At 42.1% G+C, this 27139-nt stretch overlaps 1 protein-coding gene across 11 annotated transcripts in view; it reads right to left on the bottom strand.

Annotated features, from left to right (window-relative positions):
• Positions 1 to 27139, bottom strand: part of Dennd1a (DENN domain containing 1A) — a 503183-nt gene that overhangs the window by 153116 nt on the left and 322928 nt on the right. For all 11 annotated transcript variants that reach the window (XM_052724298.1, XM_052724294.1, XM_052724299.1 and 8 more), the window contains one exon: positions 17605 to 17706. In XM_052724298.1, coding sequence (XP_052580258.1) covers positions 17605 to 17706 — 102 coding nt within the window. The remainder of the gene's footprint in view (positions 1 to 17604; positions 17707 to 27139) is intronic.

The raw sequence follows: 27139 nt of genomic DNA, 5'->3' as shown, positions 1-27139 counted from the left end.
GACTAAACCAATTTGTATATTTTGGAAATATCTTGATTCCAAGGTTGTAGTTAGAAGATATGTTACTTTGGAAAAGATGTTCTGCTTTTTAAACAAAAGGAAATAAGAGACTATGGATTAAGAAAAATCAGATTGGGGCCGGGCAATGGTGGTGCACACCTTTAATCCCAGCACTTGGGAGGCAGAGTCAGGTGGATCTCTGTGAGTTCGAGGCCAGACTGGTCTACAGACAGTCCAGGACAGGCACCAAAACTACACAGAGAAACCCTGCCTCGGAAAAACCAAAAAAAAGAAAGAAAGAAAGATCATATTTGATCAAGGAAGACCCCCTGAAATCCTAACTACAGACAGGAGAAAATAAACCTAAAGTAACTATAAGACACATAACATATATTTTACCTACCCAAACATAAAACAAAAAATTATCTTTGTACAATGCAGAGTTTATATTTGCATTGATGCAGATATGTATGTTACCTTTAAAAGTTTATATATTTTCAGAACAAGGGGACCAGACACCAATAAAAATGGATGGCCCAGATGATTTAATGTTTAAATACACCTCTGTTACAGTTTCCTCTGAGTTCTGCATCCAAAACAGCTTTAAAGATGCTGGCCGAGATGGACCAGATCACAAAATACCCCAGTCAGGATTTGATCATATTTCTGAATTTTCTTAGGGTCCCCATAAGATTACCAGTACCCCCAATCAGCAGGAAGTAGTCTAGAGAATTATGCCCAAATTCCCAAAATATTGTTTATGAATGTTTGTTTTCATTTAATGGGGGTGAAGTTGGTTATAAATAGTTAATGGTCATAGTCAATCCCTTTGTAAAGAAGAAAGGGGCATATGATATAGAAATGATGGGGAAAAGGGTAGATTATTATGAAAAGAAGGGTAGATTATTGAATCTACTTAAATCCAAAAAACAACTGTTAATCTTAAAATATTTTACATTGGTATGGATTTTAGTTTACTGATACAAATTTAATATCAATTTTGTTATACTGTATATTTCTAGTCTTATTTAAGGTATTATGTTTATACAGCTCATTTAAAAATGTAATGTATAACTAAAAAATACAGATTAATAGTTAGTCATAGTCAAACTTATAGCCATAATAGTTAGATTTTCTAGGTATACAAAGATATATTTCAATTAGATAGGTAATCTTCAAACACTTCAAAGACCTACATAATATGGCATTTAAGATGTTTTAAGAACTTACACTTTTCTCAACAGCGAGACACGTTACTTCAAAGAGGATGATGGACATCGAAGAAAACCCTTGTGGAGTTTACTTTCAATGTGGCAAGGCTAGCCACTTGGGCAAGAAATTGCTCTTGCCTGGACTGCTTGACAGTATGCTATATAAACTGGACATGCAGGACCCACAGGAAAGTGACCACTAAACTTTGCCAAAACAAGGTGGGATGGTCCTTCAGGTTCCTGCTTCACAGAAGAAATTACTAGACACTCTATAGGATACAGAGAAGTGACTGATGAACTTTTGCCAAAATAGGTGGGACAGTCCTTCAAATTTCCTGCTTCACTGAAAAGTCTGCCAGATACTCTTAGGCCTATAGGCTGAAGATAGATGCTCCAATGTTACAGAAGAACTTTGGGTGACCGTCCAGGCAGCCAGATGTCTCTGTCATTTCTAGAGTTTTGGAAGCTGCCTGCAATGCACTTCCTGTTTACTGAGGTAATATTATATCCTTCTGGGGTGTTTGATGGAGCTGAAGACTAGATAGTTACAATTACCATTTTCCTTCATTATGATAAAAGGTAAATTAGATATGAAACTTTATACTCACAAAGATAGGATAGATGATAGAGTATTTTCCTGAATTTTGTCAAATAAAAATAGACTAGATATTATAACTGATTCTTACTTGATAACTCTTTTTGTTGTATATAATTTTACTATGTTAAGGTTAAAACCTTCCTTTTAATTAGACAGAAAGGGGGAAAATCTGTGGGATGGTCTTTCTGTACACTGTGAATATGTTTTATTACCATTGGTTTTATTACCACTGCTTTGGCCTACAGCAAGGCAGGATAGAGCCATGCAGGAAATCCAGGCAGAGATACAGGGAAAAGAAGGGCAGAGCCAGGGGTAGACGCCAGCCAGCTGGCTGCCCAAGGAGCAGACCTGTAACACCACGGCCACATGGCAATACATAGATTAATAGAAATGGGTTAATTTAAATGTAAGAGTTAGCTAGTAATAAGTTTGAGCCATTGGTCAAACATTTATAATTAATACTAAGCTTCTGATGATAATTTGGAAACAGCTATGGGACCAGGTGGGACAGAAAAAAGCCTCTGTTTATATCAATCCATCCACCTTATTTTGAGACAGTCTTACACTGAACCTGTTTGGCTACACTGAATGGCCTCTAAGCCTCAGGGACCCTCCTAGCTCTCCTTCTCCAGCTCTCAGATTACTGGCATGCTGTAGTTTTTGGCTTCTTTTAAGTGGTTGATGTGGATCCTAACTCAGGTCCTCACATTTGCAGGCAAACACTTTATCCATTGAGCTATTTCCTCAGCCCCTGGTTAATCTCTTTATTCCTTTGTTAGTTCTTGTCTCAAATCTGAAGCAGAAAGTGTTAGCATGTGAAGGTAATCTCACAGCACTCTCTTTCCAGTGATAACTTCTGAAAGAACTATGGACCTATCAAGAGAGAGAAACAGGAACTCCCTGCTATTTAGTAAATGACACAGCAAGTGTTTCCATGCTCAGCCTCAGATGAAGACCAGAAAAACTGAGTGAGGTAGACGCTGTTATCCCCACTACACAGATGAGAAAACTGAGACTTAGGCCTCCATCTTATAGACAATCCAGTGGTGGGCAGAAGCCAGAGTCAAGCCTGGGTCTGTTCTACCCACAGACTGTGTTAGCCTGTTAATTTTCACTGCTGCCAGGATCTCTTAGGGCAGCAAATTGCACTTGTCTGTGACACTGGCTTACTGTCTCCCAACCTAATACATCTCCATTACTGCTTCCTCTCATTCCCTGCTTTTCTATTTCTTTCTTGAGAATATGGTTGGACCTTGACCTCAGTTGGGTTTAATTGCGTCTTCTGCATCCCATTTTCCCCACAAAGCTCTTGGTTCTCTGTGGGGGAGTGTAGGGCTATACTAGTTATTCGGAGCTCTATGGTGGTACAGGTGATGACCCTGGAGATCCTGATCTCTGTTTCCTCCATCTCTCCTGACAACTCACGGGCTACATGTAAGTCAGAATGTTAGACGCAAGTGTCCTAATTCTAGCCAGCTTTTTGTCAGACAAAAGGATCAGTTTTCATTATGTGAATGCTTATTTCACTATGCCATAATGATTCTAGTGAGTATCCTATGAAAAAGTCTCAAATTCTTAGAATGCTATTCTTGGAATGAAAAATATAACTAAAAAACCAAAACCAAAAGATTCCTACTTTCACTAGCTACTAAAGAATGTCCAGGAAGGGTTCAGTATGTCCACATGTACGTCAGCCTTTTTCCAAGACAGAAACACACAGTAGCCAAGATGCTTGCACTTTCCTACCCTTCTACTCATTTGCAAAATCCACTTGCTCCAATCCCTCTCCCTCCCCTTTTTTTGGTCCAGAATAAGTAAAATTGTCTTTGTTTTTTCTATAAAACAATTCAGCTTTAACACTACAAAACACACACACACACACACACACACACACACACACACACACACACACACACACACACACAAGCTAGAAAAATCTTATCCAAACTCAAACTGGATCTGAGCTCAAAGTGACATATTAGTAGGTAGCCATTCAATAAGAAGATTAATTCTAACCAAATATATGCAATATATGTATGCTTTGGGGGAGTATTTTTAAAGCAGCCCCCCCTCCAAACTCCTGGCAGTTCAGGATTAAAGGTCAGATTTAAACCATCACCATGCTTCACAATGCAATCTGTGCAGTGCTGCGTAATGAAATGGTTCAGTAAAGGTGCTTGTGAAAATTCTTTTAATTAGGTCTAAGACTTTTCAGTTGTCAACGTGAATAAACCAAGAAGCATTCTCTTGCAAACAGAACACACAAAATAAAATGTAAGTTACCTTTGAAAAAGCAGAGGTGCTTTCAAAGGGAAAGTTAGACACTTGTTTTTTTTAAACAACATAATCTCTACCACTTTTTAAAACGACCAACATTAACAACAAACAGACTAGGAAACAAAAGCAAAGGGGGACTCAGATTTCTCATGATCCAGGGCACTACTGCTCAGCCCTAATGAAAAGTACTTAGAAGAAGACCCAGTTGACTACAAATGTTTGTCAAAAGACTGATGACTTTCTTCAAAAGCAAAATCTGCCTTACCAGTTCACTTTAATGACTGTAATACATAAGCCTATCTCTGGAGACCAGTGAATGTGCCACAACAGTACCTGCAAACTAAGTGACCCACTAAGACCATGCCTTAGTTCATTCCCACCCTTGTGTTGTAAGGCCCAAAGATGAGCTATCACTACAGGAGCATCCCTAAAACGTGATTTTCACTTTTTTTTTTTTTTTTTTTAAAGAATTGTTACACGGATCAAACATCAAGACTTTCAAAGCCCCTAGAGTGGTGCCTGGCATATAGTAGGTGCCTAATAGATAGTGGTTTTATTCTACATTAGCCCAACTCCAAAGTCAAAATTACCCAAGCCCCAATTTTAGCATCAAAAAAGAATAATAGGTTCACAATGAACATTTTCTAGGGCATCAATTACTGGAATGTCACTCATTATGCTGGGCTTAGTGGATTTATTTAGTGACCCAAACTCAGTGTGTATTTGGGATTTAATGAAGTGCTTGGTGTTTACCAAGATAAAAGCAGAGTTTGTCTCATCAATAAGACAGGGCTGAAGGGATATAGATTTCCATGCTTAGGAAGGCAGTCAGGCCAGATCCATGGTGGTTCACATGGGTATATCCACAGAGTGAGATATCTCCCAAGGGGATCTGGGCATCTCTACCTCCTCAGAGGAAGGAAGAAAACAGGAAGTGGGGTGGGGGTGGGAAGTGTGTGTAATAGATGTGTTTCACAGTGTCCCTGCTGTGATGAACAACTTGATCCACTTACAGTTCCAAACACATGATGCATAAAAGAGCTGACAGAAATTCAATTCTTGCAAAGAAAAGCATCTGCTCTCTAGTGGGAACAGCCAAATATTAAGCAGTTTTAAGGCAGGGCGAAGACCTGGAGGAGCACACTTCATTATCTACATAGCACAAGTAAGGAACGCAGAGGATTACAAAGCAAGCAGAGGAACCAGCATTCCAAGCATTAATTACCCGGGGTAAAATGATTCAAGTTAAATCTTTGTTTCAACAAATATTAAACCCAGCTGTGTTTATGTAGCAGTTGTGAAGAAGGAGGAAAAAAAAAAGAAAGAAATCCATGTACAATATCTGTGAGCTCTGCCAGTTAATTGAATTCGCTGGCAGCACTTCCTCCATGGTGAGCCAAACATCCTCAAAGATAAAATGTAGCTTTAAACAGACCTGGGGAAAACGGAATCAAGAAATTTCAACCAATAAAACACAACTCTTTACTAGTATAAAAGTGAAGTAAAATTCAGTAATGAAAGGAAGGAAGTCTCTTAAACATTTACTGCATTCCAAAGCTCAGAGTTGTGGTTTACTGCTAAGGGCTCTTCTGATGTCCTACAGTGCTCCTGCCCCGGCGTCTTTAATGAAGCCCCATAAAGCCTTCGATTGTTGACAAATCATATACACACACCCTGGCCAAGGTGTGCTGGGTCATGATGCTCCTTTGCTTCCTGCTTGGAATGCATAAATGGAGTGGACACTGGTGGTGGGCAGCCCAGTGCAGAACAAAGACAATTCCTTAAAATCTGAAAGGATGAAGGACTACATGCTGGACAGAGGTTACACCATGCATGCAACTGTCTCCCACACTCAAGTTATGTATTTGTTGATGTAGGACAGAGGGAAGCTTTGGTCAGATTTTGGGAAGCTGAGAAACAGTAAAAAGCAGGATCCCCTTAGGACTGGGACACATCATAGCGTGGAACTTGGCATACCACTGGCTTTTTAGTTCATTTCCCACTGACCCCATTTCAAGTCCAAACTTGTGCTTTTGACCAAACCTACTGTTGGTCCTTCCTCTGCTTCTGGGGTTCACCTTTTGTCCTTCCTACATGTCTCTTCTGACTGTGTTGGACTGTTGCAGGAGGAAGTTTCTCGGTCCTGCCCAGGCCCATGGTCTGGACAAATCTCTCCCACCCACAGTCCCACAGCTGCTAATAAAATAATTACTCAGAGGCTTATATATTAATTACAAGCTGTTTGGTCTATGGCTCAGGTTTCTTAATAGCTAGCTTTTTTTTTTCTATTTTATTTTATTTTTAACATAAAAACAGGTTATAATTCAAAAGTCCAGAGTTATTTTAAACAGTAAAATATTTTCTCTGTAGAAAATAGTAAAAATGGTAACATTTCCTAATAAGCCCTTTTAAGCCAAATGATAGCTGAATTATACATATAAATATTGATTAGATTCTGGGATACAGAAGAAACCTATCTTCATTTGTTCAGAGAACTATATTTTACTTAAGTTGTGTAAGTGGGATTCCTATTCATCTTCCCCTTCTCTGTTTGATTTACGACAGACATTTTTCTATAGACTAATTCATAATCTAAAAAGATTTTAGTCTCCCCTCCTGAAAGTACAGCCAGCATTTTCTTTCATTAGCTTGATACAGTACAAATTCTTATCCTAATAGTGAAATGTTTCACTAAAGCTTGCCCGGTGATTGGGCAAAATCAAAACTTATTATAAGCCACAGTCATCCTTACTAAACAAGTGAAGGACCTGTATGATAAGAACTTTAAGTCTCTAAAGAAAGAAGTTGAAGAAGATATTAGAAAATGGAAAGATCTCCCATGCTCATGGATAGGCAGGATTAACATAGTAAAAATGGCAATCTTACCAAAAGCAACCTACAGATTCAATGCAATCCCCATCAAAATCTCAACACAATTCTTCACAGACTTGGAAGGAACAATACTCAACTTCATATGGAAAAACAAAAAACCCAGGATAGCTAAAAGAATCCTGCCTGCCTCTAAGCTTATTTATTAACCAATGGTAGCAACACATATTCACAGCGTACAGAAAGCCCATCCACAGCAGACTGTGATGCTCTTCCCTCGCTCATCTTGCTCATGGATAGCTCCAGCACTCAGCCCCATCTTCCAGTTAACCTCGCCTTCTGCTGGCAGGATGGTGACTGCTTCTTACTTGTTTTTAGGTACCTGTGTGTGTGTCCAGTACACTGATCACACACCCAAAAACCTTTGGCTGAACAAATAAAGGATGAAAATGTCCATTCCTAAACTGGCCACAGATCTACCCACTGGTGATGCTTTGACTAGACATGCCTGGGGCTCCTGTGGACAGAGGCAAAGCTGCTGGTATAAAATGAAAGTGGGCAGGATGCTGACAAGAGATGAGGCAGGAGAGGTCAGCAGATTAGACTCGAAAGAGCTATATGTAGCCCTTTAATTTCACACACAGAAAAATGAGACACCATCATAGGACTGTGAATCAGGGAGTGGTACTTGTGTGCTGGAGTATGCCATGTTTGACAACATGGAGAGTGGGATGCAACTGGAGAAGTAGGGATAAAACAAGCTACCCAGCTATCCGCTAGCTTACACCAACCAACTTGTGACCTCATGGAAAAGAGTGGCATCTTAATTGTAAAACCTGGACCACAGTTGGTGCCCATTAAATGCCTGCTGCTAAATCAGTAAATGTCCACAAATATATGCAAACATAGCTAAGAGATCAGATCTGAAGGAGGACCCTGTAACACATGTTTTGCATGTGCATGGCTGGGATCATCCACAGAATGGAGCTCTTAGCACATCTCCAAGGGCTGGAGGGATCTCAGTTTCTAGAGGGACATGGCATTAAGTGACTCCAGGAAGACTTGAGATAAACATGAAATCTGTAAGCTGGCTTTAGATCAATAAGGATGAAATATTCTTGCTATATTTCTCCTCCCAAGTTCATAGCCAGGGAACAATGCAATACTGTCAGTCAAACAGTATATATTGAAAGTTTCATTGAAACTAGCAAAGTAGGAGGCATTAACCGTGTCAGCCTCCCTGTCCCTTTTCACATAAGGGTAGAGAAACTAACAGAGCCACAATTATCAACTCACAAATAAATGGTCAGCAGCTACAGAAAATCAAGAGCCACCCTGCTCCAAAGTTACCCTTTGCTCAATTTCATAAAACATAAGGACTCAGCTGGCCCAAAAACTCAATACTGGAACCCTTTCTAAATTAATTTCTAAGGTCTCTTCTCTTTAACTTTATGAAGTCAAAACTTATGGTAAGAGAATGTGTGCATTTTGTAAGGGTAGTCTGATGAGTTTTGACAGTTTATGCACCTCACCAAGATCAGGGACAGGCCACTTCCTCACCCCACTAGCTGCCCCTGAGGTGTTTCTACCCAGGCTACCTTGTCTAGGCCATCTCTCTCTCTCCTCTACAATGTTCATGAATAAAACAATGTCTATCTTCTTGACTCTGGTTTCTTTTCACTCAGTATACGACATTTAAGAGGCATTCACATGTTTTGTGAATACTGAGTTTGTTATAAAGAAATAAAGGCTACAACACTTTATCTATGTAAATCCCACATTCAGGCTGTAATTACACTCATGAAAAAGCCTGCTGGATGCTTGCTTTTCCTTCTCTTAGATGAGCAACTAGGAGTGAAGCTGCCTGGTATCTTGTGGTAGGTCTGTGTTAACTTCCTAGAAAACCATTAACTGTTTTCCTATGCTCATGAGCTGTGATAACAGTTCTAGGCAAGCTGCTCCACATCGCAGATAATACTTCTGGTGCCAGGCCTGGAGAGATGGCTCAGTAGCACTGGCTACTCAAGAGCACTGGGTGCTCTTGGAGAGGACCTGTGTTTGGTTCCTGGCATCCACATGGCAGCTCATACCTGTGTGTAACTCCAGTTCTAGGGTATTCAATGCCCTCTTCTGGTCTTTGAAGACATACATGCAGGTAAAATACCCATACAAATAAAATAAAAATGAACCTAAAAACTAATTTAAAAAATACTTGTGGTGTCAGTCCTTAAAGTCAGCCTTACTGGGGTGTGACATACATGTTACAACTTATCACTTTTAGTAAATAGTTCTACAATTTGTGTGTATGTGTACTTGTGAGTGGGTGTGCACAAACTTTGAGCACAAGACAGTGGTCAACCTAGAGTGCTGTTCCTCAGAAGTCTACCTTTTTTGTGTATGTGTGCTTCATGAGACAGTCTCACTGAGTAGCTCTGGCTGGCCTGGATTTCACAGATATCCGCCTCCACCACCACGCCTGGCCTACCTTGTTCTCTAATAGGGTCTCTCTGGGACCTGGGGCTTGCTGATTAGGCTATGCTGGCTGGGCAGTAAGCCCCAGAGACCCTACCTCTTCACTGTTGGGATTCCAAGTGTGAGCTGCTACACCTGGGTTTTAAATTGGGTTCAAGGGGCTGCACTCAGGAACTCATGCTCGAGTGACAAGGACTTTACCAACTGAGCTAGCTCCCTAGCTCCTAGATCTATACAGCTTTTAAAGAAACAAATACTCACAAGTCTACCATGACAATCAAGATACAGAACAACTACATCCCTTTCATATTTCCTTTTGGCAATAAAGTCCTGGAAATCTCCTCATCTGATGTCTACCTCTAACTACCTCTAACTGGGTCTATATCAGAATGTATTACTAGTAGATCCTTTCACTAACCATAAAATAGTGGTGATATCTATTTTGTTGGGTAAATCAGTAGTTTCTTTTGATTGCTGAGTAGGATTCCATTTTATGAGCATACATTACTTGGTTATATGTTTGTATGATGATGGACATAGGGATCTTTTTTTTTTAATTGGGGTAATTATGAACAAAGCTGCTTAAAGTATTCACTCATCTGTGTGTATACAAGTTTTCATTTTCTTCAACAGATACCTAGTAGTGTGTGGTCACAGAGTAAACATGTGTACAAGATGTAGAGTTACAAGCTTTTAGTTTAGCATACCAATGGGTACATAGTCATCCATCACTGTGGTATTAATTTGTACCCTCCACCTAATGATGCTACATATCTTTTCATGTACTTGTTGGCTAAGTGAACATTTTTGTGATGTTCTTCTTGCATCTTTTGTACACTTGAATTATTGGGCTCTCATATTACTGAGTCTTAGTGTTTCTTCACATATTTTGGACAGGACTCTTTCTTTAAAATTTTAAATTACATTTGTTTATTTTGTGTGTGTGTTGGGGCAGAGTGGTCACACATGTCACAATGTATGTGTGAGGTCAGAGGACAACTTGCAGGAACCAGTTTTCTCCTTCCACCATGTGGGTCTCTGGACAGGCTTAGGTTGGTAGGTTTGGCAGCAATCGCTTTTATCTATTGAGCAAACTCGCCTGCCCCAAAGCTTTTTTCTTTAAAGACAAAACTGAGAATATTTTCTATGCCTATAGTTTGTCTCTTGATTAAATGCCAGTATTTGTTGGAGGTAAGCATTTATCATCTTGAGGTCGACCTCATGATTTTCTCTTTTATGATGCTTGCCTTTTGTGAGCTAGCTAAGAAATCTTTGCCCACCTCACATTCATTTAGACTTTCATGCCTTCTTCTGCTTGCTTTGCCACTCTAGCTTCATCCACTGTGAGCTAGTATCTGCATGAGGTGAAAGTCAAGGTCCTTTTTTCCATAAAGACACCAGCTGTTTCAGCACATTTATTTGGGGGAAAGAGAACCCAGTCAAGACCAAGCTCCTGCTCATGGGAAGGTCTCCTTCTGAATTCTTCCTGAGTTTATGAGCTGTCTTGGTATGTCACTTTGTTCTAAGTCTCACAGGCAGGTAATGAAAGTCTTACAGCTTTAGCTTTCTTTTCAAAACTGTCTTGGCTACTCTAGTTCTTTAGCATATTCACATATATACATTTTAGAATTAGCTTGTCAAGTTTTCCAAAAAAAAAAAAAAAAGCCATCTGGAATTTGGGTTGGGATTATATTGAATCTATAGATCAATTTAGGCAAATTAACATCTTAAAAATATTGAGTAAAAAATATTGAGTCTTCCAATCCAAAACATGGAATAGCTCTCCATTTATTTAGGTCTTTCAAAAAATTTTTTCTCAAATGTTTTATAGCTTGCAGCATACATTTTTTTGTTGTTGTTAAATGTATTTTGTATTTTGCATGCTATTTTAAATGGCACTCTAAAAATCTCATTTTCAATTGCTCATTTCAAGTATATAGGAAAATATTTGAATTTTGTGTAGTGACATTTTCCTGTGTCCCTCCTAAATCCATTTTTGAGACTCCTTAAGATTTTCCATATACAAGATCATGTTGTCTGAGTAACAACATTTACTTACTTCATTGTGCGTATGTATAGGCCGAGGGTTGATATCCAGTATCTTCCTCAATTACTCTGGACGTTATTTCTTTTAAGCCAGAGTTTCTCACTGAACCTGAGGCTCATTCAATAAGGCAGGCCAGCCAACGTGCTCTAGGGATCTGCCTGGCCCTAGCCTTCCCTCAGCCCTGGGGTTAGAGATATACTCATTGGCATCTGGGCTTTTAACATGGGTGCTGGGGATCAAACTCAGGTTCTCATGCTTGTGCAATGGGTACTGTGCCAAATGAGTCATCCCTCCAGCCCCTACTTACTTTTCTAATCTTCAGAGATTTCCTTCCTTCATTTCTTGTCTTAGTTAGCTAGCTTGAACCTTCAGTTTTCCCATGAGGCATCATGTGAATAGTCCTTCCTACATGGTCCTCTTGCCGTGAGGATTCCCAGTTGCTAAGAGCTTCCTTATGAATGGGTCTTGAATTTTTCCTAAATACATGTGCTTTTTGCAACTCTCTTGATCTAGTTTTCTCTTCTAGCTTTTTGACTGGGTAGATACTCAAATTGATTTTCAAACTGTATTAAATTGATCACTGTGTTTTATTTTTTTATTTACTAGATTCAATTTATTAATAGTTTGTTTAAAATTTCATATCTTTATTTATAAGGCATGTCAGACTATAGTTTCATTTTATAAATTTTTTTGTTTGTTTTATTTTGATCTCAGGGTAATGCTGACTTCATGAAATAAAATTGAAGGTTGTCCTTTTTACCTCAATGTTCTGAAAAACTTTATATATAATTATATTTGTCTTCAAAAGTTTTGATCACACATGCACTTGTTTTTAAACAGAATAATAACATTTACATCTTTTATTCTCAAGTCACTTTCTGGATTTATATATTTGAAGGAATTTGTGCATTTTATCTAAATTGCCAAAATTATAAGCATAAATATAGTCCTAATAACTTTATTGTTTTCTTTTTAAAAATAAGCATTTATTTTGGAATTTTGCAGATTACACAAAGTTGTGAAATAGTACAAATACCCATTATCTGTTTCATCAGCTTTCCCCTTGATGTTTCTTATATTGTCACTGAAAGTTCATCCCAACAGGAGTCCAGTGCTGGTACACTGCTCCAAGCTAAGCTCTCAGCCACTGTGATTCCTGTGTTTCTCCCACTACTGTTCCTTTCTCTCTCAGGATTCCATCCTACACTCCACTGTCATGCTTCCATCTCCTCTGCTGAATTAACTGTTTCTCAGTCTTTGTCTTTTATGGCACTGATACACACTGATCAGGTATTTTGTAGAATGTTCCAAAATTTAAGTATGTACATATTTTTTTTCATAATTAGAATACACTTTGGAAAGAGCAAGAATCTTTTCCATCACATTACATCAGGTCACATGACAACCACACAACACCACTGTGATGTTAAACCTGAAGCCTGGGTGTTTCTTCATGAAGCTTAGTATGGTTTTCTTTACAATCCTATTTTTAATTAATTTTTAGGTTTGCATATAGTACATGGGCTTCACTATGACATTTTTACATGCTGTTTTTATCCTTCCTGCCCATGGCCCTTCCCATCCACATGACCCCTCTTGCTGGGTCCCTTCCTCCCCTCAATAGCCCTCCCTTTGTTTTCATGTCATATTTCTCTTATTATCTTCTGGGCAAACTATTTTTTAGAAGCAAATCACTCAAGAATACCCTCCTGGAAAGAAGAGCATCGTCAGATAGTCTTTTACTTTCCTCTGTATGGAAGACTGGTCTCTTCTCACCAACTCTCTTTTGATTAGTGACTACATGGTATATATTTTTCATTCTTTTGCTTAAACATTTTTTTAAAATTTTATTTATGTGGCATGTCTGTCTGTGTGAGTGTATGTACACACTTGTGTGTATGGGTACTCATACAGGCCAGAAGAGGGCACTGGATCCCTTGGTGCTGGAGTTACAGATGTTTGTGAGCCACCTGATATGGGTGATGGTGCTGTGATCCAAACTCTGGTTTTCATGATTGAGTTGCAAGCTCTCTTAACTGCTAAACCATCTCTCCCAGCACCATTCTTTCTATTTTTAATCTTAATGTCTAAAGAGAAATTCATGGGGATGGGGAAATGGCTCAATAAGCAAGCACGATGACGTAAGTTTGGATACCCAGCACCTACCTAAAAGTCAGGTGTGGCAACAGACATCTGTAACCGCAGTCCTGGGACTGAAGCAGAGAATAGTGATTCTCTAGAGTTCATTGGCCAGCCAGTCTAGCTGAATCAGTGAGCTTAAGGTTCAGTGACAGCCCTGTCTCAAAAAAATGAGAGAAAGAGAAAGGGCTAGAGAAAGAGTTCAGCAGTTAAAAGCTGCTGCTGGCTGCTCTCCCAGAGGACCTGGATTTGATTCCTAGCACCCATATGGTGACTTAACAACTGTCCACAACTCTAGTTCCAGGGGACCCAACACCTCTTCTGGCCTCTTTGGGAACTGCAGCACATGTTATATAGACATACATGCAGGTAAAACACCCACACACATTTAAAAAAAAAACCTTTAAAAAAAAGGTGGAAAGTCACTGAGGAAAGATAATCCACCAGCCTCCATGTGCATGCACATATAACTAGCACATATACAAACAAATATACACACCACATACACACAGTGGAACTTATATAGGTAGTGTACAACCAGAAGTAATTAACTATTTAAATGGAATATTTAGATGTGTGATGTGGTTCTAATCTGGAGTGTCATTCATACACTCATGTTTAGAGGACTTGCACACACACCCAACTCCAGGGACCAAGTTTATTTACCTTATTTATGTTTATACTGATTTTCCTCTTGTTACAGGAGACATGCCTGATTCTCAATGTATTTTGTACTTTTAAAGCAGCTTGCTTGCTAGTGCATGCTTGCACTGCCAGCACTCAGGAGGCTGAAGCAGGAGAATCCCAAATTCAAGATCTGCCTGGCTATGTAGCAAGATACTGTATGAGAAAATATAAATAACCTGTCAACTGCCTGTGGCTAATGAAATCTTGGAGAACCTACAACTGCCACTGTACTAAACCAGCACAATCTCTAACCTCACTCTAAATAGTTATACTTATCCCACAGAGAAGTGAAGTTCTCACCTCTCATCAAAGAGTCTTTTCTTTGCAACACACAGAGACCATTATAGAAAACTACAACCAATCCAAATGCAGAGTTATGGAACACAGTCCCAACTGATAAATCTATAATACAACTCCTGCACCTAAGACTCAGGGATCATCACAGAAGACAGAGTGTGAAGACTGTAAGAGCCAAAGAGTCAGAGAGTTTGCTGTGAGAGTGTGTCTCCTAGAAATATCAGAGAAGCTATACCTGTGAAGTCTCACCAATATGGCTGCCTAAACATGATCTGGACAAAAATGACACCAACAGATATGCTAAAGTGAGAGGAGGAAACCTTATGAGGCCTTAAACCTAGACAAAGCACTCCAGGCAACTGAGGAATGCTGAGAGAGGAGAAACAGTTGTCCTCTGGGGAGAGGACACTGACTCAGTGGTTAATTCAGTAATACCAAATGGCCAGCCCTGAAAACATCCATACATGTAACAGCATACGGACCAAGCACGATGTATTATAAATTTACTGTACACAAAACACACACACACACACACACACACACACACACACACACACACACACACAAATGAAAGCAAAAGAAAATTTGAAAGAAAGCAGGGGAGATATATAAAAGGGGTTAGAGGGAAGAAAGGGGAGGGAGGAATGATGTAATTATAATTTTAAAAAGTCTATAACAAACTACAAGTATATGAATGACTAAATAGACAAAGCATGCTGACATTGATGCTGTGTTGTTTAGGGCTGGATTTTGTCCTTCTTTCTTAAGTAGGGTTAAATGTTATTTTGACAGGAGATTAAATTTTCCCCTTTTTCCAGGAAGCTAAATTTCTGGGAAATCAGGTCGAACCTTTGAAGGCTTTATAAACAGGTTTGTTTAAGACTTTTAAGTGAAGTTTATACACACACGTTAAGCAAGGACTCACATTATTTTTAAAACTGTGTTCAGTGTGATGAATCCTTCCCCTGTGACTGTCACCCGCTCCTCTACTTCCCCTGTGACTGTCACCCGCTCCTCTACTTCCCCTGTGACTGTCACCCGCTCCTCTACTTCCCCTGTGACTGTCACCCGCTCCTCTACTTCCCCTGTGACTGTCACCCGCTCCTCCACTTCCTCTGTGACTGTCACCCGCTCCTCTACTTCCCCTGTGACTGTCACCCGCTCCTCCACTTCCTCTGTGACTGTCACCCGCTCTACTTCCTCTGTGACTGTCACCCGCTCCTCTACTTCCTCTGTGACTGTCACCCGCTCCTCTACTTCCCCTGTGACTGTCACCCGCTCCTCTACTTCCTCTGTGACTGTCACCCGCTCCTCTACTTCCCCTGTGACTGTCACCCGCTCCTCTACTTCCTCTGTGACTGTCACCCGCTCCTCTACTTCCTCTGTGACTGTCACCCGCTCCTCTACTTCCCCTGTGACTGTCACCCGCTCCTCTACTTCCCCTGTGACTGTCACCTGCTGCCTGCTCCTCTGAAGCTTGCCCTTCTCACTTTGTTGGGAAGAGAAAAAAACATATTTTGAAGAGCTGAATTAGATCGGACTAAGTCTTGGCCTCTCAAGGGCACAAATGATCATCCCCAGAGAGTCACAATGACCTGCGCTTGCTGCTCAGAGCCTGAGACTGCCAGGTCTACTCAAGCTCTCATCTTGCAGAGCTCACTGGGCATCGTACCATTCACAAGGGCAGATTGGTGTGTAACAGGTCTGTTACATATTCTGCAACTCTTGCTCAGAAAGTGCCCCCTGCATGACAGTCTCACCCAAAACTTTCAATTATTTTCCCCTTAAACGGTGCTTATCAGATTTTCCTTTTATTAAAAAAATCTTTAAAAAAAATCATTAGTCTCCCCTGCACCCCCACCTTTAACCGTATGGTCTTATGCAGTTCAGGCTAGCTTCAAACTTGCTATGTAGTTGAAGATATCTTGAACTTCTGGCCCTCCTGGGACTAGAGACATATTTCACCACTTCTAGTTTATATGGTGCTGGGGATTGAACACAGGGCTCTGATCATAGTCGGCAAAAACTCTACCAACCGAGTTACATCCTCAGCCCCTATCCTCAGGACTGGGATTAAGAGCCTGGAGTAGGTTATGTCAAAGAAGATGTGGACTGGGAAAATGCTTAAGAGCTCTATTAGGAGCTTTGGCAAAAAATATTGTCAGGTCAACTGTGGACACGTTGATACACTGAGAATAGCCTGTGCCAAATGCAGGAATGTTGAACAGGACAGGATTTTCCACTTGTGAGACTCTGAAGCTCAGGTAACATTATAGAATCCAATCTCTGATTTCCTTTGTATGCACAAGTACCTTTGTGGCCCTCCCTCCCCAACTCTGCAATCCTGAATGAGATGAGGGTCCAAAGCTGGAAACTGCCATGTGGCCAGCATACAGAGGAATGCCCCACTTGCCTGTGCTGAGCACATCAGGACCTGGAGGATATGAGTGGTCCCCCTAAGGACCTACAACTCATTATTTTAATGTGTGTATCATTTGTGGAACATTGGCAACATGTAAGCATGTTGTCAGGTATCAGATGACTGTTTTCACATCTGCCATAATAATCCTAAGCACCTTCCTGGCAATTCTTTTTCAAGGTAGGAAACTGAGGCCAGAGAGAGAAAATAATTTACTCAAGTTACTTTCCTTCCTTAATAGCCACTTCATAAAAAGGCACTTTGCAATTTGCCATCTTCAGGAAACCTACGTAGTGAGGACATTTTTTTTTTTTTTTTTTTTTTTTTTTTTTGGTTTTTCGAGACAGGGTTTCTCTGTGTAGCTTTGTGCCTTTCCTGGAACTCACTTGGTAGTCCAGGCTGGCCTCGAACTCACAGAGATCCGCCTGGCTCTGCCTCCCGAGTGCTGGGATTAAAGGCGTGCGCCACCACCACCCGGCGTGAGGACATTTTTTTGATAACATCATTGAACAGTTACCTGTGACAACATTGAACCTGTTACCCTGTGACATATTAGGCCCTGTACCATACTGTCTCCCCACCTCACAGCACAAGCACTCAGGAGCCAGAAATCACACACATTACCCACCACATCATTTGGGAGGCTCTGGAGGTCATCAAAAGGGGTTTCCAGGGTGTTGGTGTCCACGTTCAAGATCACAACATCATCTAGGGCCATGTTTCTGACCTTCTGCAAGTAAAGAAAATACAGAGTCACTGGAACTGTCACCAGGACACAGGTTACTTCCCCTCGGCGTTCTTTAGAAAGAAGAACAGTACCCCTGGATAAAGGCTTACTCTACAGCCCCAGAAATACATGGCTCACTTCTGTTGCTCATTTAACTGCAAAAATTCTCCAACTTGCATGATCACCCTCCAAATCTCAAGAGTGAAAGCCATTCACAGAGGCTAGGTAACATGTCCTGGGTCAAATAGCTAAGAAATCTGCTGTCATTTTCCTTTATCTGTATCTATATATCTACATCCATCCATCCATCCATCCAACCATATCTATCTATCTATCTATCTATCTATCTATCTATCTGATATCGAAGATATTGCCTGACACTCTGACTCTAGCTTCTAGGACAGATCATGGTGCCTAAATAAACATTTCAAGGATCTTTCTAGCAGGAGGATAATCTGTTGGTCAGAGTCTCTCACAGTTAATAAAAACATGCCAGGAAACAGATTCCTAGAATCTTTCCATGTAATGGTCAGAGTCTCTAACTTCTGCTACTGACTTTTCGAGGGGTAGGGGACAGTCCCTAAACCTATGTCTCATTTTATAAGCATCTACTAAGTACTTTCCATTGGTGGAGTACCAAGGAGGTCCAACAAGACTCCTGACTAATGCATTTCCTCTCTACTGAAACCCACCATCCCATTAACTACAGCTTTATTTGCAGGCTGGGTGCAACTGAGAAGGTGCTGCTAATAACACAGCTGCTGAGCACTGTGTAGAACTGCATCTTAACAAGCACAAGCCCTATTTGCAGAGGAGCACACTGAGACTCAGAGTGGACTTCAGGACTTAGCAGCCTTGCTGCACCCCACAGGCTAAATCCTTGGGTGTACCACAACAAGGTTACACGAAGGTCAACCACAATCATTTCTCCACTAAGGCCACATACATTTCAGAGCTCACAATAGTCTGCCCCACTGGTATTTTCTTTTCCACCAGGAGCTAGAATGTGTGATGTTACCACCCATTTCAGAGACAAGAAATAAAGCCTCCATGAAGCGATGGAGTTGCTCAAGGTGGCACATTTAACTGTATGGCTTCATCTGTGAAACTGGAATAGATGTACCTCTCACTTCCTATCAGTTCCTCTAGTCCAGTGGTTCTCAATCTTCCCAACATTGTGACCCTTTAATACTGTTCCTCATGTTGTGGTGACCCCCCAACCATAAAATTATTTTCATTGCTACTTCAAAACTGTAATTTTGTTACTCTTATGAAGCATAATGTAAATACTGTTAGAGATTGAAGTTTGTCAAAGGAGTTATGGTCCACAGGTTGAGAATCAGTGCTCTAGGATGTTATGAAGATCAGAGGTCATATGTGACCAGGGCTAGGCACTCAGTAGTTCTTAATACATGGTGGTTATTACTATTACTTTTTAAATTTTTTAATCTTCTGGTTTTTTGAGGCAGGGTTTCTCTGTGTAGTCCTGGTTGTCCTAGAACTGACTCTGTAGACCAGGCTGCCCTCAAATCATTACTTTTTAATATGTGCTGTCAGGAAAGCTGCAGTGGCAATGGCCTCTTGGTGGTAACAGCTTGGCTCTCACTTCAAAGTCTGACGATTGTCATCAGAGGCAGAATTAGAGTGGTGATGAGGGATGCCAGGCTGCGGGTATTCAGCTGAGGACCACTGCAGCCCAGCATTTCTTGCCTTGCCTCATCCAACCCTCCCAATAGCTCCAAACAGAAGGGGCAGGAGGCAATGGCCACTGGAGAGCAGTCCTGGGGCTGAAAGGTCCTTTGAGCGGGTGTTGAGTGTAGATCAGAATTGGGCCTTGTTTCTGTGTTCCCAGAGTTGCCCCAGCAGCACAGACTAGCCCTTGTGGGCTCTCGGAGGCTGGGTGGAGCAGGCCTGTGATTTCCTTCCATTCCTGGCTGGAGGACTTGCCGGTTAAGCTGTGTGGAGTGTTTACTTTTTCAACAATGGCAGCAGACTGAAGAAGAGGAAAAACCCTGGCCTCCTTTCCTGACTTAGCGGGCCAGGGTCCCCTTAGTAACCAAATTGTCCCCATCACTGGGCTCCAGGCAGGAGCTGGTTCGGCAGTTTCCTCTCATGGGACAATGCTGCCCTGCTGGCGGCAAGGCCTCTTCTAAAGGGGCTGGCGTGGGCTCAAGGGGCTTCCTGAAGCTCAGAGTTCCCAAGGAAAGAATCACAGGCAGCTTGGCTGGAGGGTGCTCTCTGCCCAAAGGCTCAGGGCTATGGGGTGGGAGTGCTGGTGGAGAAGAACAGCTCCTGAGTACTAATTCATTTCTCTTCAGTATCATATTGAGGAGAGCCTAGTATCTTCAAGGCAAGGATGGAGGCTCAGAGACTAAGCAAATTTCCCAGTGCCATACTGCTAGGGAGGGCAGCAAACCTGGCTGTGGGAGAGTCTGACCCCAACACCTATCTGAAGAGACTCCCAGACCCATGTGCTCAGGATTCACACTGAGCACACATGCAGGCAGGCAGTCACAGCTGACTCTCTCAGGGCCCCGCTTCCTCTTATGCAAAACCACACTTGCCTTTTGTAACATAAACATTATCTATGCAGAAACAGAAAGACTCAAAGCTCAGAGAAGAAGCTTATTTTGGGGGGCCATCATTCTAAATTATTTCCTTTTGTGTTCTCTCCTCCCTAGCACCATTCTAAATCCTCCACAGTGCCCCTGCCTCCCTTGATTTTTTTCACTGATTACAGCATAAGCAATGCTCCACTTCATTAAAAGCTAAGTGACAGTTACTAATTGTTCCAGAGTGTTCTGCTACATGGAGGCAAACTCAACCAAGGCCAGTTGGCTGAACGTTACTTCAAGCATTTACGACATTAATATATATGACATGGTCATGAAGTCTGAAGGCTGGAAGCTCTGTGCTTCAGGACAGATTCCTAGAAGTGGTTTTAGTTTCTACTCCTTAAGAAGTGTCCCTGGTGAATTCATCTTGGAGAGATATCTTTTCTTCCAATTATTTTAAAGCCATTTTATCCACAGCTTGTGTTTCCTACTCTAAGTGAAGAAAAATCAGCAAAGACACGAGCAGATGTCAAAATAGTCCTCCAAAAATCCTACCCAATTAGAACACTTACGAGTACTGCAGCACACCGAGACAGCTCTCCGGTAGCTTGTCCCACCAACACATTCCCTCTCTTTTTAGTTACAGCATATGCCAAGGCTCCTGCCAGCTGCAAACCCCTCCCCCACCAGACTCCATAGGCTTCTCCTCAGAATGGGAAGAAGGGGGGAAAAAAGCACCAAACAACACTGACATATACACCAGCTTTCCAAATGGCATTTCTTACACAGAAACACAAAAAACGGCAGCACCCCATCTATAGTGCTCATTAAAATATTAAAACGTTTTTCCTGCGTGCTTTGTCAGTCTTGGTTTGACCTGTCTTTGGGTCAGGAAAGGGACAACTTAAAGCACATAAGATGCTCAGAAGCAACTGAGAGGACATTACTTTCCTAAGAGTCACCTCTAGCTCATCCATACCATGTGGATAGCCTTAAGCACTGTATTGGGCATCACAAACCCTCCAGGTTCCCAGGTGAGAAAAAAGAAGGGGAAAATACCAGCCCTATCCTCACTGTGCTGGCTATTTTTAAGTCAACTAGATACAAGCTAGAGCCACTGAAGAAGAATGAGTGACTTTCAATTAAGAAAATGTCTCCATACAATCAGGCTGCACGCAAGCCTGTATATTCTTATTTAGTGATTGATGGGGGAGGGCCCAGCCCAGCCCATTGTGGGTGGGTACACCTCTGGACAGGTAGTCCTGGGTTCTGTAAGAAAGCAGACTGAGCAGTCTTGGGGAACAGGCTAGTAAGCAGTACCCCTCCATGGTCTCTCCATCAGCTGCTACCTCCAGGTTCCTCCCCAGTTTGTGTTCCTGTCCTGAATTTCTTTGATGGTGAACTGTAAGTATAAGCCAAATAAACCCTTCCCTCCTCAACTTGCATTTTGGTCATGGTATTTAGTTGCAGTAATAGAAACCCTAAGACACCCACTGTAGTATTTAGAGATGCTAATGTGTGGTAAAGAGTTTCTGCATGATTTACAGAACTTGGTGGACTCTTTGCTCAGGCACTCTGAGAGCCTGTTACATAGTGTGGTTTCTAGGACCTGGGCTTCCCACAGTCAGAACAACACATTGATCTAGGTCTACTTATGCAGTACTAGCTTACTTATCGATCCTTTGCCCTGTCTCTGGCTTTCCTACTTTAGTTCCCACCCCAACACTTGGCCCACAGCTGACGATTCTTAAATGAGTGAATGAATAAATGAAAGAAGATGTGGGGTGGGGAGAGAGAATGAACAGAACTCGAGGTGAGCAGCACAGATCCTACATCTAGTCTGAATTCTACCTAACCACACCAGCTACACCAATCTGGGTAAGTCAATCTTCCTGTGCCTGTTTCCATTCTTCTGGGTTCAGACAACAGACACTATACTAAGGTTGCTATGAGTATTAGATGGGCTAACATTTTAAAAGTATTTAAGTAGAGCCTGGCTCACAGGAAATGCAAGGTAAGTGTTAAGTAAAAACTACTGCTCTTTTAGGGGTGATAGGAATGTGCCAAACCATTATGGTAGTGGCTTCAAAACTCAAAATTTATTGAACCATACACTTTAAATGGATGGTTTGTTGTGCATGAACTATACCTCAGTGTAGTTGATAAGCCCATCAGAATGATATTCGGAACACAGAATAAACTCAAAGTAGACCTGGAAAGGCAGGGGTGGGTGCATGACTGTGAATGAGTGTTAAGGACAAGGGGGCTCTTCCCAGGGCCACCCTGAAGACTTTTGGGTCCCCATGCCCTTCATGTCAACATGAGAGCTTTTAAAAATGTTTGCATCTTGTACCATCTTAGGGTATGCCTAAATACCTAATGACCTGGAAGGGAACTGGGCAGTTATTGAAAGGGCAGGACTCACAGCAAGGCCATAAAATGAAGAGGAAATGATGGCTCCACACAGAATGGAGGGATGTAAATGCCAGGAACAGACAGTGCTGGCCAACTGGGGAGGCAACTGATTTCAAGTTGATGAGCAGGGCCCAGCTCCATTCACCTCAGTCTCCGACAGACTGCAATGGAGAACAGTATTCCTACACCAGGATGGAGGTGTTCGGGGCGGGGGGGGGGGGGGGGGGGAAGCGGGTCACTGTGGTGAATCTTTTCTGTTATCCTTGTACCAGGACCACCTCTGGGGCAGAGCCATACCTCAATGGTCTGCATGTCCAGTTCAGAGTTCGACACAGGCACATATTCCTTAGCTGGGGAAAGAGCAGACCAGCTACAATTGGCTCCATTCTACCAGGAGTCCAGTCTTGCAGCCGATGTCAGTGCTAACCTACGTGGACCATGCAAGCCCATTAAGAAAACTGGAATCTGCTCCAGGAAGTGCGGTGGGAATAACAACGATGATGGCTGTGATAACAATCATGTAAAACTGCAATGATTTAATTAGCACAGGATGAATTCAGAGTGGACAGGGACAGCAGGCATTAACTCAGGAATGAAGATGGCAGGCCCTAGAATCAGTCCACTTCATCCAAGCTTTGCCTTGGGACTGTGGCTTCCAGCAAGTTCTCCTGAGCTGCAGTTTTCTCATCTATAGAGTGGGGGTGGAGCTGAGTGTCTGTGTTGTGCAGCTAATGCAGCATGTTTGTCAGGAGTTCAGCACAGGGTCTGACTGTACTAAGGGCTGGCACAGGAGCTACTTTAGATAGTTTCTCTCCTTGTGATTTGACAGGTATGCCAATAAAGGGTGAGAGTTCTGAGGAGACACAGTTAAACTTATTTTTCTAAGGAACTGAGAGACTAGTAAGTCTCTACTGTCATGATTTTGTGCTATTAAAACCAAGACTCCCATCAGCCCCTTGTTTTCTTGATGCTAGCTCATGCTCTGAGGCCACACTGCATGAATCTGAGCTCCAACTCAGGCTCCATGCTGTGGGCAAGTCATTTAGCCCTATATCTGTGGAACTAGCTGCTCAATGACGAAGTGATAACCCCATTCAGGACAGTGGTTACCAGCAGGCGAGAGGAGACTGGGTAGAGCTAGCATAGAAAGGTCTTCTGGGGTTGTAATGCTATCCCTCCGTCTGGGTGGTAGGAACACAGTGTATCCCCATCACAGAACTCAGCTCACTGTGTACTTAGGATAGGTATACTTTCCCCTTAAAATCTTATACATTAGCAAAAAGTGGTGACATGGTCCTATCAGCTTGCTCTGGGAATCAAATAAGTAAATATGTATTATGATATGTAGGATAGTTCCTGGCATATAATTAGCACTAGGTATTAAACTGTTCTTGCTATAAAATGAAACAATTTTATTAATAAAGATTTCATAGATTGTACACATTACCATCAGAAAACATGTAGGCAAAAACAGATACCTATAAAATACAACTGCTTCTTTAGGCTGTCCTGCCTCCCTTTAGAGAGGTGTAAAGCAGAAGTTGACTGGGGTCCCACTGAGACACTTTCATGTTCTCAAGATAGCCTGGCATGACAAAACAGCAGGATGGAAGAGGAGCAGCAGGAATAAGAGAGGCTGATCTGAATCTTAAGGGCCCAAGACAGGCTTTTTAAAACTAGTCGAATTCCATGTTTTTCATCTAATATAGGTCCATAGCCACTTGCTACATGTGACTGTAAGAGCATTTAGGTTTTGTTTGTTTGTTTGTTTTTTCGAGACAGGGTTTCTCTGTGTAGCTTTGGAGCCTGTCCTGGAACTCACTTTGTAGACCAGGCTGGACTTGAACTCAGATTTTCGCCTGGCTGCTGGTATTAAAGGCGTGCACCACCAACCGCCCAGTAAGAGCATTTAAAAAAAGAACAAACCAATATGTATTTTGTGCCTGTGTAGTCAGTCATGAGCAAAAGCCATTTTTCACCATCTACTCTGCACAGGCCCTCTGTGCTAGCACCAAACACGGAAATGATAACAGGCTGTGGTGAGGTGTGCACTATCCTCATAACCATGGGCACTATGCTTTGGTTTAAATAAAGCCTAGGCACATTCAGTTCACCTATCTGGGAAAGGAGTAACTGACCAGGCTCCTGGGACTCAGCTAAGATGTCCTGTCAAGTAAGATTTCTCAATAGTAGGTAGCATTTCTTTCTTTTTAAAAATTTTGATGGTAGAGGATATAGTTAAAATTAAATCAAGTGACATCAATATTTGATAACAAAACAAAGTTTGCTATCCAAATTTTACACTAAGTGACTACTTCTGGACTTCCTGCTGTGTGCCTAGGGTTAAATGTGCAGGGGCTGGCCAGTGCCAGAAGCTGTTATGCACTCTGCATCCATCACCTCTGCCTGAAGCTCACAGCAGCACAATGACAGTCACTAGTTGTGTCCTTGTGTGGCCCCTTTGTGTATATCAGCTTAATCTCAGACGCCTCTTATAAGACAAAGAGGGACATTGAGGGTCACAGAGTGAAGATACATGGCTCAGAAGCATGGGGTCAGCTTTGAACCCAGTTGAACTGCAATTCCCTTGCAATCCCCACTACTTACTTTGACACAAAGTTTCTTCTGACAAATATAATAAACCTCAAGACAGTTTTCTCTGGAATATTATACCCATTTGATGGATGAGGAAACCAAGGTTAAAAAGATGAAGTAGTGTGCCTGTGTTGTTAGAACTGGTGTGTGTCAGAGAAAGAACATGCACGTGGGTTGTAGTATTCTTTGTACGACCCAGCACATATAAAATGTAGCCAAATGCATGCGCATACATATGAGCACATAACAAAGAACAGCTTGGAGAGCCGGTGGCCTCCTAACAGGAAAGCAAAGAAATGAAAGAGGCAAGTATGGATGGGAAGAGGAGAGGCAAATGGGATCCTAAGCTCTTTATTCTTCCTGCAATCTTGGGTATAAACAGAGGAAAAGTGACACTTTCCTTCCCTTCCTCTGCCCCAGAGGTCACTAAGCTGCCAAGTAGTTGATGAACGTGGTGGCTTTGCTTGGGAGTCAGGAGTCACTGATGGGCTCCTTCCTGCCCCACGAAATTAAAATCTAAGCCCGCTGCTCAGAGAGACTTAAGAGCCCATTGGAATTTCCCAGCATGCTTTAAATAGAAACAGAAGCTTGGCAGGGGAAAGAAGTGGGGCAAAAACTCCCAGGTCAAGCCAAATCCACCCCATAAGGTAGTAAGCACTGATGCTCATTAACACGGCTAGAGATCCAGGCCAGTGCAGGGTCTCATCTCCAGTGGTGCCTCTTCTTCACACTGGTTAGCCATTCACAAGAGCCTTTCGGCTATAAGGACACAAGGGCAATTAGACCATGATCTCTGAACTCTGGCCTCCTTGTGATGGGTCCTAGGGAAACCCTGACATGGAAGAGGTATTGCCTCAGTGGAACATCCACATGTACCTGAAGCCTGTCTGCCTGGGTGGTCAGAAAGTCCCAAGGTTGGTGTCCTGGCTTTTCATATGCTAGCCAGGTAGCTCTAGGCAAGGCACACAGCACTGGTTCCCTTCTGTGGGCTGGGAATCATAGTCCTTAACTCCAGGAGTGTGGGTAAGATGGTGGGAGGGGGTGTCACTGCCAAGTGCAGGTTTCCTTTAGAGTCAGCCAGCAGGCAGAACCAGCTCAATGTTGGTAGGCCTTCCTCTCTAAGCTGCCTTTTCTTCTGAAGCCACAATCTACAACTCCATCCCAATACAACCTCTATCCAGCTGGAGTGGAGAGTGAGTCCTTCACACCTCTGATTCCACCACTGCTGGAGACTTGGTGTTTCCATGTGTAAAAGAATCAAGGAATTGACATTCTTTACTCTCTTTTTCTGTTGCTGGGGTTGGCAGAAGAGAGTACTTGATGAGACAGCCTGGCTCCTTGCGGCTTCCATACCTCCTTCTTTTCTAGGAACTCTTCCTGACTCCAGCTCCCATGACAAGGAGTAGTCTCCAAATCCAGAGATAAGTACAAGGAACAATAGGCTCAGGGATGCTTTCCATGGCTATGTCATATGTTCAATTACTAGCTCCTTAAAATCATGGTATTAATTCACCTTTTCCACACAGCCCTGTCACCTACAAATTGCCTTAGAGATTTATAATGTGCTCTAATTTAAAATCTCCCAGCACCCTTGTGGAATAGACATCCGGGTCTCACTTTTAAGAGTGACAGCTTGGGACTGTACCACACAGAGCCTGGGGCTCTTTATTATTAAACGACACAGCTGGTGCTGAGCACCTACTAGGTCACACATTTCTCTGTGGCTACCACAGACAGGTTGCTACATAGTTAAAGTAAGACCAGTATAACATTTTTGCTTTTGCATGTTAAAACATTTCATGCAGCGCAGTAACCTGGCTCAAATCCTTGTCTTTCACTGTGTGACTTTGGACAAGCTACATAACTTCTCT

This window comes from Peromyscus californicus, unplaced genomic scaffold (genome assembly GCF_007827085.1).
Source record: "Peromyscus californicus insignis strain IS unplaced genomic scaffold, ASM782708v3 Scaffold_7__1_contigs__length_154581171, whole genome shotgun sequence".
Classification (NCBI taxonomy): domain Eukaryota; kingdom Metazoa; phylum Chordata; class Mammalia; order Rodentia; family Cricetidae; genus Peromyscus; species Peromyscus californicus.
This window is presented reverse-complemented; position numbering and strand designations above follow the sequence as displayed.